The sequence below is a fragment of the Lissotriton vulgaris genome, chromosome 9, assembly GCF_964263255.1.
Source record: "Lissotriton vulgaris chromosome 9, aLisVul1.2, whole genome shotgun sequence".
In the NCBI taxonomy this organism is placed as follows: Eukaryota; Metazoa; Chordata; class Amphibia; order Caudata; family Salamandridae; genus Lissotriton; species Lissotriton vulgaris.
In genome coordinates, this window is record NC_141697.1 from 834,794,521 (window position 1) to 834,810,803 (window position 16,283).

General features: G+C 43.3%; 1 protein-coding gene across 2 annotated transcripts in view; it reads right to left on the bottom strand.

Annotated features, from left to right (window-relative positions):
- The window catches only part of LOC147692331 (uncharacterized), a 583,942-nt gene that overhangs the window by 296,185 nt on the left and 271,474 nt on the right, over window positions 1–16,283 (bottom strand). For both annotated transcript variants that reach the window (XM_086938571.1, XM_086938570.1), the window contains 2 exons: window positions 14,684–14,797; window positions 14,058–14,171 (listed from right to left, as the gene is read on the bottom strand). In XM_086938571.1, the coding sequence (XP_086794697.1) occupies window positions 14,058–14,171; window positions 14,684–14,797 (228 nt within the window). The remainder of the gene's footprint in view (window positions 1–14,057; window positions 14,172–14,683; window positions 14,798–16,283) is intronic.

Below are 16,283 nucleotides of genomic sequence, written 5' to 3' on the forward strand. Positions count from 1 at the left end.
TCCAGATGGCCCTGCCCCAGCGGGGACACAGAACATCGCAGATCTCCACAGTAGGGTGGGAAACCATTGTAATAAAAACCTATATCCCTCTCCCGTGATTATCCTAGAGAACATTGGGTCTGTTCCGGGGAAACATCAGTCCATAGATGGCGTTTTTGAAGCAAATACATATATAACTGGGAGTGAGCATACTGGTGGCAGAGTTAGTTCTAATTTTCAGAGTTCTACACATATTGTAAATGATATTAAACCACTCGAACAGTCCCTTTTTCGCACAAATGATGCCGTTGATACATACTATCATACGAGGTAAACCTAGATCTTCCACCGGAATGTTGTCCATATGTTGTGATCTTAACTAATGTCCCCCCGCTCCTGGGGAGGTTAAAAGAAACCACAGGTCAACTGAAAAATTAGGTATGCCAATGGTTATCCCAAAATACAGAGTACGAAAACTCCAGCTATCATGACATCTTGTTTATCAGAATAGTAACCTGGGTTAACTCCCAACAACAGACTATTCCAGACCTTGCAGAAACACTACTCAGGAGCATGAGGAAACAATTTAGATGGGGCATAGAGAGGGGATTGGCATATGCTGCTGTGTTTTTTTTACAGACATCTTAAACCCTGTGGCCCAGTCATCTCACCAAATGCTGGACTAGTACAGAACCTGCAGCTGAGAAAGGAGCCATCCCCTATTTTAACTAGCAATAGATCTGAAGTACTCACAGAATTGGACAAACCAGACTGACTTAAGCCTAATAGCGTTACTCTGATGGCGGCCCAGGGCACGCCTCAGGTCAGCAATCTTGCGGTGGGTTTAACAAACAACATCCCCAAAGGTACAGTGAACTGTACACTGGACAGCCAATTTGCACATCATACTCCCATCGAAGGTCAACTAAGAGAAAGCCCCCTATTAAGACCCACTCTGCAGGGAAGCTCTAGCGACGATTCACAGGTGAATCTTTTATCCTGGAAAATTGCAGGGATACAGTGGATAGCTGCCATATTTGACAGTTCCAAGAAACATGGGCAACAGAACAGATTTATAGGGTGGGCTTTACCACGTTCAGTCTAGAAGCCAGACAGTTAACATCTGGCAGACCTGCGTGTGGGCTGCTGATTTGGGTTAAGACTACACTGGCCTGCAAAATCAAGCACCTAGGTATAAACTCACAGGAGATCCTTGGGATTGAGCTGATATTGTTCAAGCGGATACCTATGTTAGAATAATCAACATATATGACCGTTTTAAAAGCCCCCATAAGCCCTCTGACACTATGACAGCGCTTATCAACTTTATTGAAACCTCAAATAACGAGTACTACCTCATTACAGCTGCCGACTTCAATACAACCTATGAGCCTATAGAGTATGTACAGGGAATAGTACAGGTGGAAGAATTATCTAGAGGCATCAAAAGGCTTCAAATTCAAGTCCTCAAAAGATGTACTAGCGTTGGGCAGCAAGTTATTTTGTTTACTCTTGCTCAAGGGGTGCGTGCATGTAGGGGTCGGACAAACTCAGATGCTAATGCAAATTTCACCTTCACGTGGTGGAAAGTTAAAAGTAGGATTGATTTTATTATGGTAGACCTTGATCTTTGGTCACAAGTTGATGATATGATTGTTCTTAATTGTGAAGATAGGGACCATAATGCACTTCTGTTAAGACTCTCTGGGGTCCCTATTTTACAGCCCCAGTTAAATCTGGTGAAGGTGCCTGTGGTCACTAACAATAAGAGAGCAAAATGGGCAATGGAAGTTACTGACGGCAAGCTCTTCCCTAACATCTACAACGAGGTGGCCCAAGCATTAGTGAACTTGAGTAACACTAACAAAAATGCTGATACTATTATGGTCAGTTATCAAGAGCTGTCGAGTAACATCATGTCCTACTTCAGTAGCCAGGGAAGATCTATCTCGATTAAAAGTAATAATGCTCCATGGTATAATGAGGGATGTTGGCAAGCAAGATTAGATCTAACAGTGGGAGTAAAAGAAGGGATACTACTCAACATATTTAATAACATTTATCTATATACAAAAATACTGGTGATAGCAAAACTGAGTTGTTAAGTAGAAAATTGGTGTACATTAGTGAAGGCTTCTAGGCAGAAGGGTTGTCGGTTATTCTGGCATTTTGTCTCTAAAGGGGTAACCCACCAGGTTAGTGAAGATGATTTTCTAATCCATCCACATCGTTGGGAAGAGTACTTTTAGGCATCATACTCTGAAAAGTAACGTGAGCCTGAGGGCGAGACAGTGGAGTTAACCGGGGATTGCAATGAAGTGCTCGATGCAGAAGATGTTCTCCTTAATCGAAGCTATAAATGCAATCAGCTCACTACAGCCAGGGAAAGCTCCAGGGCTAGATAGACTACCGGGTGATGTTTATAAATCGGAACCCAAAATATGGAGCCCCCTGCTCCACATAGTTTTTAATGCCATTACACAAGGAGGGGATATCCCAGCAACCTGGAAGGGTGCTGAAAGAATCCCAATATTTTAAAAAGCGATAAAGGGGATCCCGTAAACTACAGGCCTATTAGCCTTAAAGATCCGTCTCAGAAATGTTTTAGCAAAATGATCCAATTCATCTCCATAACTGGATAGAGGATAATAACATACAATTACATTTGCAGGCAGGGTTTAGAGCCTCCACAAGCACCTTAGATCAGGTGTTTCGTTTTCTTTTGCTTATATGGAAGGAGATTCATCTCAAATTCGATTACATAGATCGTACTAGGCTCTGGGCTCCCCTTAGGGGCTTTGGACTTCCATCTGACTTGCTTCAACTTTTAATTCATTCACATCATAATAACTATGAAAAAGTCAGGTGGAACTCCGATGATAGTCTAACTGACAATATACAAATTCTGAAGGGAGTACACCAGGGCTGTGTGCTGGCCCCAACCATGTTTACCCTGTACATGAATGGGCTTATAAGTGACATGTTGCGGAGGTGACCCGCCCAAAATGGGAGGCAAGTTAATACTGTCTCTACTATTCGCAGTAAATATTCGACAGGCTGCAAAGAGCGGGCCTTGAAATGAATTACCTAAAAACAAAATTTATGGTTTTTAATCCTTACAAATCCACCAAGGGGAAAGTGATGCTGGACGCTCAACCATTAGAACAGATCAAGGATTTTGATTACCTGGGAGTCAGAATCAGTGATAACCTGGCGTGTACTCCCCAAATTCATAAAAGTGTGTTGACCCTGCAGCATGTGGACTGTGCAATAGTGAAGAGAGTCAAACACTCAGCTTATTGCCCAACATCTTCCATCTTAGAAATACGAAAGGGCAAAAGGATTGGGCGCAGCCCTTTATGGGGCTGAACTGTGGGGGATGGAGAAAACAAAACAGCTAGAGGTCACTGAAAACAAATTTCTAAGAGCTCTTTTAAATATTCCAAAGAACAGGCCTTTGCTACCTTTACACCTTGATCTTGGTTTAAAGCCCATTACCCACTTTGCTGTTCTTAATGTGCTTATGTTTTGGACTAGTACTACTCAAATACCAGTAAATGACGCTGTGGAGGAATTACTATACCTTCAAAAGAAATCAGGGTGCTTGCCATAGTTTGAAAAAGTCAAAGAGTGTTTTTTTTTAATAGGGCTGGGGAATATATGGGATGACCCGCAATCCATTAACAAAAAATGATACCACAGCTTACAATAATGTACTGGAATTGTATTGATTTGTCTGGCACTGATTCTAGGTCACTTGGCACTTTAACCATCAGTTCTTTTAAATGTTAAAAGTTGTTTTAACTTTGACCCCTACATGGACGATGTTGAACCACCCCAAGCACGAGCACTTTACATACAATTTAAATTTGGCACTTTACCTTTGAATGCGATGAAAATCAGTTGCGCGAAAGCCATTGTAACCTCAATGTGTCCGTCTTGTAACTCTGCCACAGAAACTATTGAATACTGGTCTTTTTTGTCCTGCATATGCTAATTTGAGGAAAACATGGAATATTCATGACTGTTGGCTGCTGTCATTCTCAAGCCCCTCAGATGCCATTTGTGTATTTAGATCTGATACGACAAGATGGCTTGTTTTTATTTTATGTAGATATCTACTCTATGCCTGCTGGCAGAGATCTAAACTGGCCACATAATGCTATTTCGTAGGAGTACGGGCACATGTGTACTAGGGCCCCTGGCAGGGACAATGGTGCTAATAACGATGCTGGATTATATTTCTACAGCTCCCTTCTTGTTATTGACTTCTGTACTTTTCAAATTTTGAATTATGTGACAAATCTGTAAACTTATCTCTGGACATTATCTATTACCGCCCAAAAGATAATTTTTAAAACACTTAGTATGTATTTTTATAGATGAAATGTTGTATGCATTGTGATTTTAAGTACTGCATATGATCTTGTTATTTATCGAATAAATAAATAATTCAAAAAACAGGGGTGAAGAAAAAGGCCAGAGAAGTGCAGAAAGAAGCAACAGAAATGTAGAAAGAGGTAAGAGAAGTGCAGAAAGAAGCAAGAGGTGTAGAAAGAGGCAAGAGAAGTGAAGAAAGAGGCAAGAGAAGTGAGGAACGAGGCAAGAGAAGTGCAGAAAGAAGCAACAGATGTGCAGAAAGAAGCAACAGATGTGCAGAAGCAGGCAAAAAGAGGGAACAGGGTGCAGAAAAAAGCAAGAGAGGTCCAGAACGAAGGGTGCAGAAAGAAGCAGGAGGGGTGGAGAAAGAAACGAGAGGTGCAGAAAGAGGCACGAGAGGTGCAGAAATAGGCAAGGGGTGTAGAGACAGGCAAGAGAAGTGCATAGAGGGACGAGAGTTGCAGAAACACCAAGAGAGGTGCAAAAAGAGGCAAGAGAAGTGCAGAAAGAAACAACAGGAATGAAGAAAGATGCAAGATTACTGCAGAAAGAGGCAAGAGAACTGCAGAGAGGCAACAGAGAAGCAGAAAGAGGAAGAGAAGTGCATAAACAGGGAAGTGAGGTGCAGAAAGACAGAACAGAGTTGCAGAATGAGGTAAGAGTAGTGTAATAAGAGGCAAGAGAGATGCATAAACAGGCAAGAGAGGCACAGAAATAGGGTAACAGGGCTGCAGAAAAAGGCAAGAGAAGTGCAGAAAGAGGGAAGGGGGTGAAGAAAGGCATGAGGGGTGCAGAAAAAGGCAAGACGGGTACAGAAAGAAGCAAGAGCTGCAGAAAGAAGCAATAGAAGTGCAGAAAGAAGCAAAAAAGTACAGAAAAAAGCAAGAGGGATGCAGAAAGAAGCAAGAGGGATGCAGAAAGAAGCAAGAGGGATGCAGAAAGAAGCAAGAGGGGTGCAGAAAGAAGCAAGAGGGGTGCAGAAAGAAGCAACAGGGGTGCTGAAAGACAAGAGAAGTGTAGAAACAGGCATGAAAGGTATAGAAACAGGCAAGAGAGGTGTAGAAACAGGCAAGAGAAGTGTAGAAACAGGCAAGAGAGCGTCAGAAAGAGGGAACTTAGGTGCAGAAAAAGGCGAGATGTGCAGGAAGTGGGAAGAGGGGTGCCAAAAGAGACAAAAGGGGCGCAGAAAGGAAAAAGTGAGGTACAGAAAGAAGCAAGAAAAGTGCAGAAAGAAGCAACAGAGATGCAGAAAGAGGCAAGAGAAGTGCAGAAACAGGCAAGAGAAGTGCAAGCAAGAGAGGTCCAGAAACGGGCAAGAGAAGTGCAGAAACAGGCAAGAAACGTTAAAAAAGAGGAAATAGGGTGCAGAAAGAGGCAACAGAGGTGCAGAAAGAGGCAAGAGATGTGAAGAAAGAGGCAAGTGAGGTGCAGAAAGAGGCAAAAGGGGTGCAGTAAGAGACAAGAGAAGTGCAGAAAGAAGCAACAGGAATGCAGAAAGACGAAGGTGAAGTTTAGCAACAGGCAAAAGATGTGCTGAAAGAGACAAGAGAAGTGCAGAAACAGGCAAGTGAGGTGCAGAAAGACGAAACAGAGGTGCAAGAGGCAAGAGAAGTGTAAAAAGAGAAGAGAGGTGCAGAAAGAGGTAAGAGGGGTGCAGAAAGAAGCTGGAGGGGAGCAGAAAAGGCAAGAGGGGTGCAGAAAGAAGCAAGAGGTACAAAAAGAAGCAACAGAGGTGCAGAAAGAAGCAACAGAGGTGCAGAAACAGGCAAGAGAAGTATAGAAATAGGCAAGAGAAGTGCAGAAACATTCAAGAGAAGTGCAGAAACTGGCAAGAGAAGTTGAAAAAGAGGGAAAAAGAGGGAAAAGGGGTACAGAAAGAGGTAACAGGGTTAAAAAAAGAGGCAAGAGGGGTGGCAAAAGAGGTTCAGAAAGGAGCAAGTGAGGTGCAGAAAGAAGAAAGAGAAGTGCAGAAAGAAGCAACAGAAATGCAGAAAGAGGCAAGAGAGGTGCATAAACAGGCAAGAGAGGTTCAGAAACGGGCAAGAGAGGTGCAGAAACGGGCAAGAGAAGTGCAGAAACGGGCAAGAGAAGTGCAGAAACCGGCAAGAGAGATTGAAAAAGAGGGAAAAGGGGAGCAGAAAGCGGTAAGAGGTGCAGAAAGAGGCGTGTGGTAAGAGGCAAGGGAAGTGCGGAAACAAGCAAAAGGAATGAAAAAAGATGCGAGATTAGTGCAGAAAGCGGCAACAGAGATGCAGAAAGAGGCAAGTGAAGTGCAGAAAGACTGAACAGAGGTGCAGAAAGAGGCAGGAAAAGTGTAAAAAGAGGCAAGAGAGGTACAAAAAGAGACAAGAGAGGTGCAGCAACAGGCAAGAGAAGTGCAGAAATAGGGTAACAGCGGTGCAGAAAAAGGCACGAGATGTGCAGAAAGAGGTAAGAGGGCTGCAGAAAGAGTCTGGTGGAGTGCAGAAAAAGGCAAGAGGGGTACAGAAAGAAGCAACAGAGGTGCAGAAAGAAGCAAGAGACGTGCAGAAAGAAGCAAGAGAGGTGCAGAAAGAAGCAAGAGAGGTGCACAAAGAGGTAGGATGAGTGCAGAAATAGTAAAGAGAAGTGCAGAAATAAGCAACAGAAATGCCAAAAGAGGCACGAAAAGTGCAGAAATAGGCTAGAGGGGTGCAGAAAGAGGTACAGGGGTGCAGAAAAAGGCAAGTGAGGTGCAGAAAGTGGGAAGAGAGGTTCAGAATGAGTGAATGAGTGCCAAAAGAGGCAAAAAGGGGTGCAGAAAGAAGCAAGAGAAGTGCACAAAGAAGCATGTGAGATACAGAAACAGGCGAGAGGTGCAGAAACAGGCAACAGAGGTACAGAAACAGGCAAGAGAAGTACAGAAACGGGCAAAAGAGGTGCCGAAACAGGCAAGAGAGGTTGAAAATAGGGGGAAAGGGTGCAGAAAGAGGCAAGAGAGGTGCAGAAAGAGGCAGGAGAGGTGTAGAAAGAGGCAACAGAGGTGCAGAAAGAAGCAAGAGGGGTGCAGAAAGAGGCAAGAGGGGTGCAGAAAGATGTAAGGGGTGCAGAAACAGTCAAGAGAAGTGCATACAGAGGCGAAAGTTGCAGAAATAACAAGAGAGGTGAAGAAAGAGGCAAGAGAAGTGCAAAGAGAGGCAAGAGAAGTGCAAAGAGAGGCATCAGAGATGCAGAAAGAGGAAGAGAAGTGCAGAAACATACAAGTGAGGTGCAGAAAGACAGAACAGAGGTGTAGAAAGAGGCAAGAGAAGTGTAATAAGAGGCAAGAGAGGTGCAGAAACAGGCAAGAGGCACAGAAATAGAGTAACAGAGCTGCAGAAAAAGGCAAGAGAAGTGTAGAAAAAAGCAAGAGCTGCAGAAAGAATCAACAGAAGTGCAGAAAGAGGCAAGTGAAGTGTAGAAACAGTGAAGTGTAGAAACAGGGAAGAGAGGTATAGAAATAGGCAAGAGAGGTGTAAAAACAGGCAAGAGAGGGAACTCGGGTGCAGACAAAGGCGAGAGGTGCAGAAAGTGGGAAGAGGGGTGCCAAAAGAGACAAATGGGGTGCAGAAAGGAAAAAGTGAGGTGCAGAAAGAAGCAAGAGAAGTGCAGAAAGTAGCAACAGAAATGCAAAGAGGCAAGAGAAGTGCAGAAAGAGGAAAGGGGTGCAGAAAGAGGCAAGAGAGGTGCAGAAAGAGGCAAGAGAGGTGCAGAAACAGGTAAGAGAAGTGTGGAAACACGCAAAAGAGGTTGAAAAAGAGGAAAAAGGGGTACAGAAAGAGGTAGGATGTACAGATAGAAGCAAGAGAAGTGCAGAAAGAGACAACAGAGATGCAGAAAGAGGCAAGAGAAGTGCAGAAAAATGCAAGTGAGGTGCAGAAAGATGGAACAGAGGTGCACAAAGAGGCAAGAGAAGTTTAAAAAGAGACCAAAGAGATGCAGAATCAGGAAAGAGAGGTGCAGAAATAGGGTAAAAGTGATACAGAAAAAGGCATGAGAGGTGCAGAAAGAGGTAAGAGGGGTGCAGAAAGAGGCTGGAGGGGTGCAGAAAGAAGCAATGGGTGCAGAAAGAAGCAAGAGAAGCGCAGAAAGAGGCAACAGAGGTGTAGAAACAGGCAAGTATAGAAACAGGCAAGAGAGCTGTAGAAAGGGAGAACATGGGTGCAGAAAAAGGCGAGGGGTGCAGAAAAAGGCGAGAGGTGTAGAAAGTGGGAAGAAGGTGCAGAAAGAGGCAAGAGGTGTGCAGAAAGAGTTGAAAGGAGGGCAGAAAGAATCACAAGAGCGGCAGAGAGAAGCAATAGAGCTGCAGACAGAAGCAAGATAGGTGCAGAAAGAAGCAAAAGAGGTACAGAAATAAGGAACAGAAATGCAGAAAGTATCTAGAGAAGTACAGAAAGAAGCAACAGAAATGCCTAAAGTGGCAAGAGAAGTGCAGAAATAGGCAAGACAGGTGCAGAAACAGGCTATAGGGGTACAGAAACTGGCAAGAGAAGTGCAGAAACAGGCAAGAGAGGTTGAAAAAGAGGGAAAAGGGGTGAAAAAAAAGGGAATAGAGGTGCAGAATCAGTGAAGAGGGGTGCCAAAAGAGGCAAAAGGGGCGCAGAAAGGCGCAAGTTAGGTGCAGAAAGAAGCAAGAGAAGTGCAGAAAGAGGCAAGAGAAGTGCAGAAAGAGGCAAGAGAAGTGCAGAAAGAGGCAACAGGGGTGCGGTAAGATGCAAGAGAAGTGCAGAAAATAGCAACAGGAATGAAGAAAGATGCAAGATTACTGCAGAAAGAGGCACGAGAATTGCAGAAAGAGGCAACAGAGGTGCAGAAAGAGGCAAGAGAAGTGTAGAACAGGCAAGAGGTGTAGAAACAGGCAAGAGAGGTGCAGAACGACAGAACAGAGATGCAGAAAGAGGCAGGAGAAGTGAAAAAAGAGGCAGGAGAGGTGCAGTAAGAGACTAGATAGGTGCAGAAACAGGCAAGGAAGGTGCAGAAATAGGGTAACAGCGGTGCAGAAAAAGGCAAGATGGAAGCAGGTGCAGAAAGAGGCTGGAGGGGTGCAGAAAAAGACAAGAATGCTGCAGAAAGCAGCAAGAGGTGCAGAAAGAAGCAAGAAGGGTGCAGAAAGAAGCAATAGGGGTACAGAAAGAAGCAAGAGAAGTGTAGAAACACGCAAGAAGTGTAGAAACAGGCAAGAGGTGTAGAAACAGGCAAGAGGTGTAGAAACAGGCAGAAAGAGGGAACAGAGGTGTAGAAAAAGGCGAGAGGTGTAGAAAGTGGGAAGGGGGTGCAGCAAGAGTGAACAAGGGTGCAAAAAGAAGCAAGAGAAGGGCAGACAGAAGCAAGAGAGGTGGAGAAAGAAGCAAAAGAGGTGCAGAAAGAGGTAAGAGGGGTATAGAAAGAGGAAAGAAAAGGGCAGAAAGAAGGAACAGGAATGCAGAACGTGGCAAGAGAAGTGTAGAAATAGGCAAGTGGGGTGCAGAAACAGGTTAGAGGGGTGTAGAAAGAAATAACAGGGGTGCAAAAAGAGGCAAGAGAGGTCCAAAAAGAGTGAAGAGGGGTGCCAAAAGAGGCAAAAGGGTTGCAGAAAGGAGCAAGTGAGGTGCAGAAGAAGCAAGAGAAGTGCAGAAACAGGCAAGAGAGGTGCAGAAACAGGCAAGAGAGGTGCAGAAAAAGCCAAGAAAAGTGTAGAAACTGGCAAGACAGGTGCAGAAAGAGGAAAGAGAGGTGCATAAACAGGCAAGAGAGGTGAATAAACAGGCAAGAGAAGTGCAGAAACAGGCAAGAGGGGTTGAAAAAAGGAACAAGCATTGGCATAGCCAATAGGTCTCACCTTTGGAACTTTATAAGTATTTTATATCCTTGGTGCAACATCAACTGTTGCATGTCTAAACACTTATAAGGTCCCAAAAGCGTGACCTATTGGCTATGCCAATTCTTGTTTTATAGGGTTTTCACAGACCAGTGTACAACCAATGATAATGTAGTAAAGGTAGACCTTAACGATAGCTGGAGAACCAGAACATCTCTCAGATGCACGGAAGATTCTGGCAGAACTCCTTAGTAACACCGGGTTTAAGGTGCAAAGAGCCATGCCAGTCACCAGTACAAACAATATTTTTTTTAATAAGGCTGTAACCTAGCAACTCTTCTGTTTCACTTTTGCTTTGCTGGCAGCTAAAATAGAGGAGTGGTAACAAGCGCTATATAAATGCAATTACAATTACATATAAGTGTGACACGAGTCAACATACTCACTAGGTGATTACTGTGTAGGTGCCCCCTTCATCTGCATAACATTTATCGATGTTCGACAGGTAACACACCAATATTATCTTGCCACTTATAATTCAAGCATTTCTGAAGTCAGAGCATGCATAAGCGATATTATTTTCTATGCAGTCTCAAATATATACACATTCTTTGTGAATCTCTTCATTGTACTCTAAGCTGCTGATTTTATTACTTTATTTTTGTTCAAAGTTTCCAAGAATTTGGCACATGAAAACTGAGCAATGTTCTAAATCAGGAGATCCATTTTGCTTGTTGACCCTTCCTCTCGGACAACGGTGTCTCGGCCGCTTGTGTGCTACTTCAAAAACAACACAGTATTTCTTTTGTAGGCACAGCTGCAGAGTGGGTGCAAGATTTGAAATTCATCCTCTATTTCTGCCTCACAAAGGTATCTATTAGCCATTTACTCACATGATACGCCCCCACAGGGTGATGTGTACTGAGCAAGGATTACCATCAAATCATTAGCGCTGCATTGTAATTCTTTGGAACATCTCAGCAGGATGTAGGTTCAACCATCAATGGGCAACCTGAGGGGTGAGGTGCTTCTGTTTTATGCTGTGTCAGATGCTGGGAAGAACTGGATTCCCAGTGGATGATCCAGAGAAATGCATCTCTGGCAGCAGGGTGTTGATGTAAGTGTAGGTTGGTCTTGGACCTGCGATTCTTTATAATGTGGCCTGCAAGGCATCTATAAATGGCTTTGTGTGTGATGCACAGTAGCAAGTGTTTTTTGGGAAAGGACTACCAATTAGCACCTACCGAAACATATCGCTGCCTACAGGTCCAACATGCAATGAGGGCAATGCTGCCAAGGGGCGCAGAGCTACAGGAGTCTTCCCCCCCAAGAGGACGGATTGTTAGATGAATATATGCCATGGTAAGCCACATCTCTGATATACAAGAAATACTCCAGAATACACCCTATGCCCTGATACAATTAAGAGATTGCTCGGTACTCAATCTGGGGAGACTCGAGGAGGGCAAATGGGAGGAAACCATGGAATCCCCTAGAGAGGTGCACATACGTTCCACTCCTATTTCTTCCCAACCTTGTTGTTTAAGATGGGTAGGGCGCCTAGTGCCAACAATAGACTAGGATGTGGCCACACTGGTACCTTTTATCACATGGTTTAGGATTGCCCAATACTGCAGGGTTTCTGGGTGGCGGTTGTTGACAGTTTGAACGATGCGGGTCCTCCCTCACTTCGGAAGAGAAGTGGTGTCTCCTAAATGTTTGGGAGGAAACACATTTGGGACGCATGGAACGGATATGGTTAATGCTGGGGTTGGCGTAGCAAAAAGAAATGTTGCTAAAATGTGGGGAGCAAAATAATGGCCACAGCTGGAGGACTGGAAACGCAATATGGACTGATGCATTTTCATTGAAAGGGTGATCTATGAAGGTCAATGTTTCCCCCAAAAATGATTAAAATTTGGGGACAGTGGCATGATTAAAGAGGTAATATATGCGGTGTTCCAGCCACTGTCGCTTTAGGTGAGCAGACAGCCTTGACAGAACCACTGAGAAGTGCTGTGGATTGCATTTGTGGGGCTGGGAGGGGGAGAGACTGGAGGCTTTAAAGGTTCCATGTACATGATGTCCAAGCATTTAACAGTGCTCTATTTTTTACAGTGCTCTATTTTGTATTGTACCTTTTTACTGAAACTGTAAAAAAAAGATTTTTAAAAACATAAAAAATAACATTCACAATCTAAGAATAAGGAGGCAGTTCAATGTGTTGTGTGTTCTAGTAACATGGATAATAATTTGTTAAAGGCTGATGCATCTGGTAAATTGTTGAAGATCCCATGGAACGGCAGGGGCTACTTACCATTGGTACAGCAGGGGCACAGAGGCCCAGGGACTCATTGAACCCTTGTACCAAGGTCCGTGGCTCCATGCTATGCTACTAGGGAAGAGACCTCTGTATGAACATTCATTTGAGTCATCGAATAAACGACTGTCGCACTCTTTTTATTACAAAAGCACCCTATTGCTGAGTTTACGAGTGAACTGTGTGCAACATGTGCAGTGTAATGCTAGCCACAAATTCCAAAAGCTAGAGGTTTCCTGCACACAAACACTCCTCTGGTGTGGCCACCTCCACCTCGAACTCTCAAACCCACATCTTGGAGGTGCGCATTCTGTTGCAGTGTCTAAAACCTGGCAGAAGCTTCCTTGGAAACTCAGCTACAACCTGTGCAATCTCTGTTTGGAAAAAGCATCTAAGATGTAATTTATTATGTCGAGTTGCAGGTAAGTAAAAAGATGGTAGATAGTAATAAGATGGTAATCAGTAGTATCCCCACCAGGAGCAGCCTTCCTGCTGCTCAGCCTCTCATCTTCAACTGACACTCTTACCCAGTCCACACACCAACATTCCATGACCTCATCCTACATTCTACAGTCATTCAGGCTGAAAAGAAGGGAGAGTATTGGTGCAAAGAAAGAGGAAGAAATCCCACTATAACAAAAGCAAGTCCCAATGAAATCCTACAATGGTATGGGACTTTTCTCTATCCAGCAGATAGAGCACAACGCAGCTGGTGAAGAACATTATGGGTACGGAAAGGAAGCATCAAATTTTAATAACATCACTGACTTCTTTAAAAAAAAGTTAAAAAGGAGAACATTAAAATGTTTCAATTTTAAAAAATGTACCTACAAATATTTTTAAAACGGGCTGTAAAATTATTATCTGTGCTGTTAAAAATTATGAAAATCCCAGGACGGACCGGCCTCATGAATACACACGGAAGGCTTCCATGGCATCTGAGATCAACGTTTCTGTGAAAAAGAATTTCCAATTAATTTATGACATTTAGATTCAATGCTGAAAAATTGACTTGCACTTATAAGATGCTGAATAACACTGAGGATTTTAATAACTCTCATAGACAAGTGCTGCTCAAGACCTCATCGACTCTAGAGATCTATTTTCCTAATCCAATCACTCAGGCTAGATCAATTTTGTAGTTACTACAAGCCCCTTTCAAACAGCCCAGACATGAAGCTCCATGCTACTGACATTGTAAATGATACACTATTTTCCATTCTAATGATTACTCACCTGCATCCGCGAGATTAATCTATATAATGTGAGCCAAGGAACTCCTCAGAGACCTGTTGCTCCATAATGAATACTCAGATGACCGATGCATGCTGCCAATATTTTAAGACATTCAGTATAATGCAGAGATCCAATAAACATACTGGAAAGCCTATTACAACAACAGAAACCTCCTGCAACATGATTAAAATTCAGTGTTGACATCTACCTCAGAAACTTTTAGTAGTCCAGTACTTCCCATAAAGTCTCTTGAGAATAGAACTAAAGGTATGCACTGAAATCTGTACATTCGCCCAGAGAAACACAGCTCTGAAACACCCAAAACTGTAAAGAGAACAGCAGACTCACCTGCCCCAGGCATATCAACATCTGTATCATCTGTATCCTCTGAGCTAATCGGATCCCAATCACCTTGCTCTTGAACTTCCTGTTTGATCCTCAATAAAATATCAGGCTGGATGGCTACAAAAAAACAAGGGCTAGTCAAAAACCACTTGCAGCACATACTGTATCATAAAACTGTGGGGCAACCAGGTGATGGGTCAAAAACCAACTACAGAAAGGCTCCCCTGTATCATGGAGAATAATATATCTGTATCTGCTTTTCAAACTAATATGAGGCTTTTTTCTCAAAATTAATAGTTCTTAAATAAATCTTTAGGATTTCACAACATTTCCATTTAGGACTCCCTCACAGGGCTGCAGAGTTAAGGATATTATCCCACATTAAAAAAGATATTACCCCACCCAAAAAATGATCAGAAAACTTTTCACAAAGCAGATCAAATCTCCATACAAGTTTCACACCAATGATGCAGAATTTGAACCACAAACCAGACAACCACTGTCAACAGAACCGCTCAGGTCATGGGCAGCTTAAAAAAAGCGCAGGTTTCAAGGGTTTCTTTTGCATGTAGTATACAAAAGTAGGTATGCAAGAAGGTCATTCTCGTTGGTACACCAGTATCACTCACCTTCAGGAGGGTCTGTAATGCCTTCACTTTTCTCTCGATTAATATGCCCCCGCATCTGCACTTCCTCTCCATTTGACACCCGCAGCAGAATGTCCTGATTCACAATTTTATAGCCTTTCAGAAAATAATGAAAATCTGCTTTAGTTTTAAAATGAGGTGATTTCTGTGTGCATCAATGTTCTGCAAAAAGTCGCATACATGCACTACATAGAGTCATCAGGCATTATATAAAGTTGGGCAGATCCCAAGACACCCGTCAAAACTAGCAGGCCCCCCGCCCATCTTATCAAGAGTGCATTGATGTTAAGTGCAATCTAAATGTGCAGAATTAAATATCTGCCATTATTTAGCGAATGTGCCGCCTTGTTAAATTATAAATATAGCCCATAATTCTTTACCAGCAGACATGACCTCTAGGCATTTGCTACTTTTGAGAAGGCTAATAAAAAAAACAAGTTCAAAGGCTGAAAGAAAAGGAAATGAATGAAAAAAAAAGAAGTTAAAGAATATGATACATTGAAAACTCTGAAATTCTTCCAGTCTAACACATATGATGACAATGAAGTTGTGAGGTTGTGACGATGTGATAATCTTCAATTACCAGAGGGAGCCATTGAGAAAGCGAATTAAAAACTAAAAAATTCAAATAATAATCAATGGGGAATGGATCACTTGTACCTGCAACCAGGGCTCGGGAGTTCTAACCGTTATTACTTAAAAAACCCTCATTCACGTAGCCATGTTGCTGATCCTGCATTTGCTGAGTACCCTGTGTATCAGTGGGATCGAGGTAAAAGCGTATGCAAATGTCTTTGACCAACTTATCCATAGTGCATTCCCTTGTGACCAATGGTCTGGTTGTCTGGATGCTAAGTGTTGGCATTTTGCATTTTGGTGTGTTGCAAATAGGTCTATTTGCGGTGTACCCCCCTTCCGGAATACTCTGTAATTCCTGTTGGTTGATCTCCCATTCGTGGGGCGCTGACGTCTGCCTGCTGAGTTTGTCTGCCTCCACGTTGTCCTTCCCTGGGAGATGCATTGCTAGTAGGTCTATCCTTAGTGGGATGGCCCATGTCCTTATGTCCTGTGATAGCTTCGATAGCTCTACTACGGTGTTCCTCCCTGCTTGTTGATGTAGAACATGGTTGTGGTGTTGTCTGTTTGGATCAACACCCTGTTTCTGTACAGCTGCTTCTGAAATTCTTTCAGGGCTAGGAACACTGTTTTTAGTTCTAGGTAACTGATGTGCTTGACCGCATCTGTTGCGACCATAGCCCCCTCACCTTGAGCTCGTGCATATGCATGCCCCACCCCAGCTGGGAGGCGTACGTCGTGATGGTCACTGATGGAGTTGGTTGTGTGAATCGTTTCCCCTGAGATTTGGTTTGTTCGTTCCACCACGCTATTTCCTGATGCACTGCATGTATGACAACCACTGGATCTTCCCAACTCACAGTTGCCTGTGACCATTGCTGCTGTATCTATTCCTGGAATGGACTCATGTGTAGTATTTATTTTGTACTAGGTGAATGCATGATGCCATCATTCCCATTAGTTTGCTCACCGTCCTCACTGTCAGAACTTGCCCCTTGCAGTAATG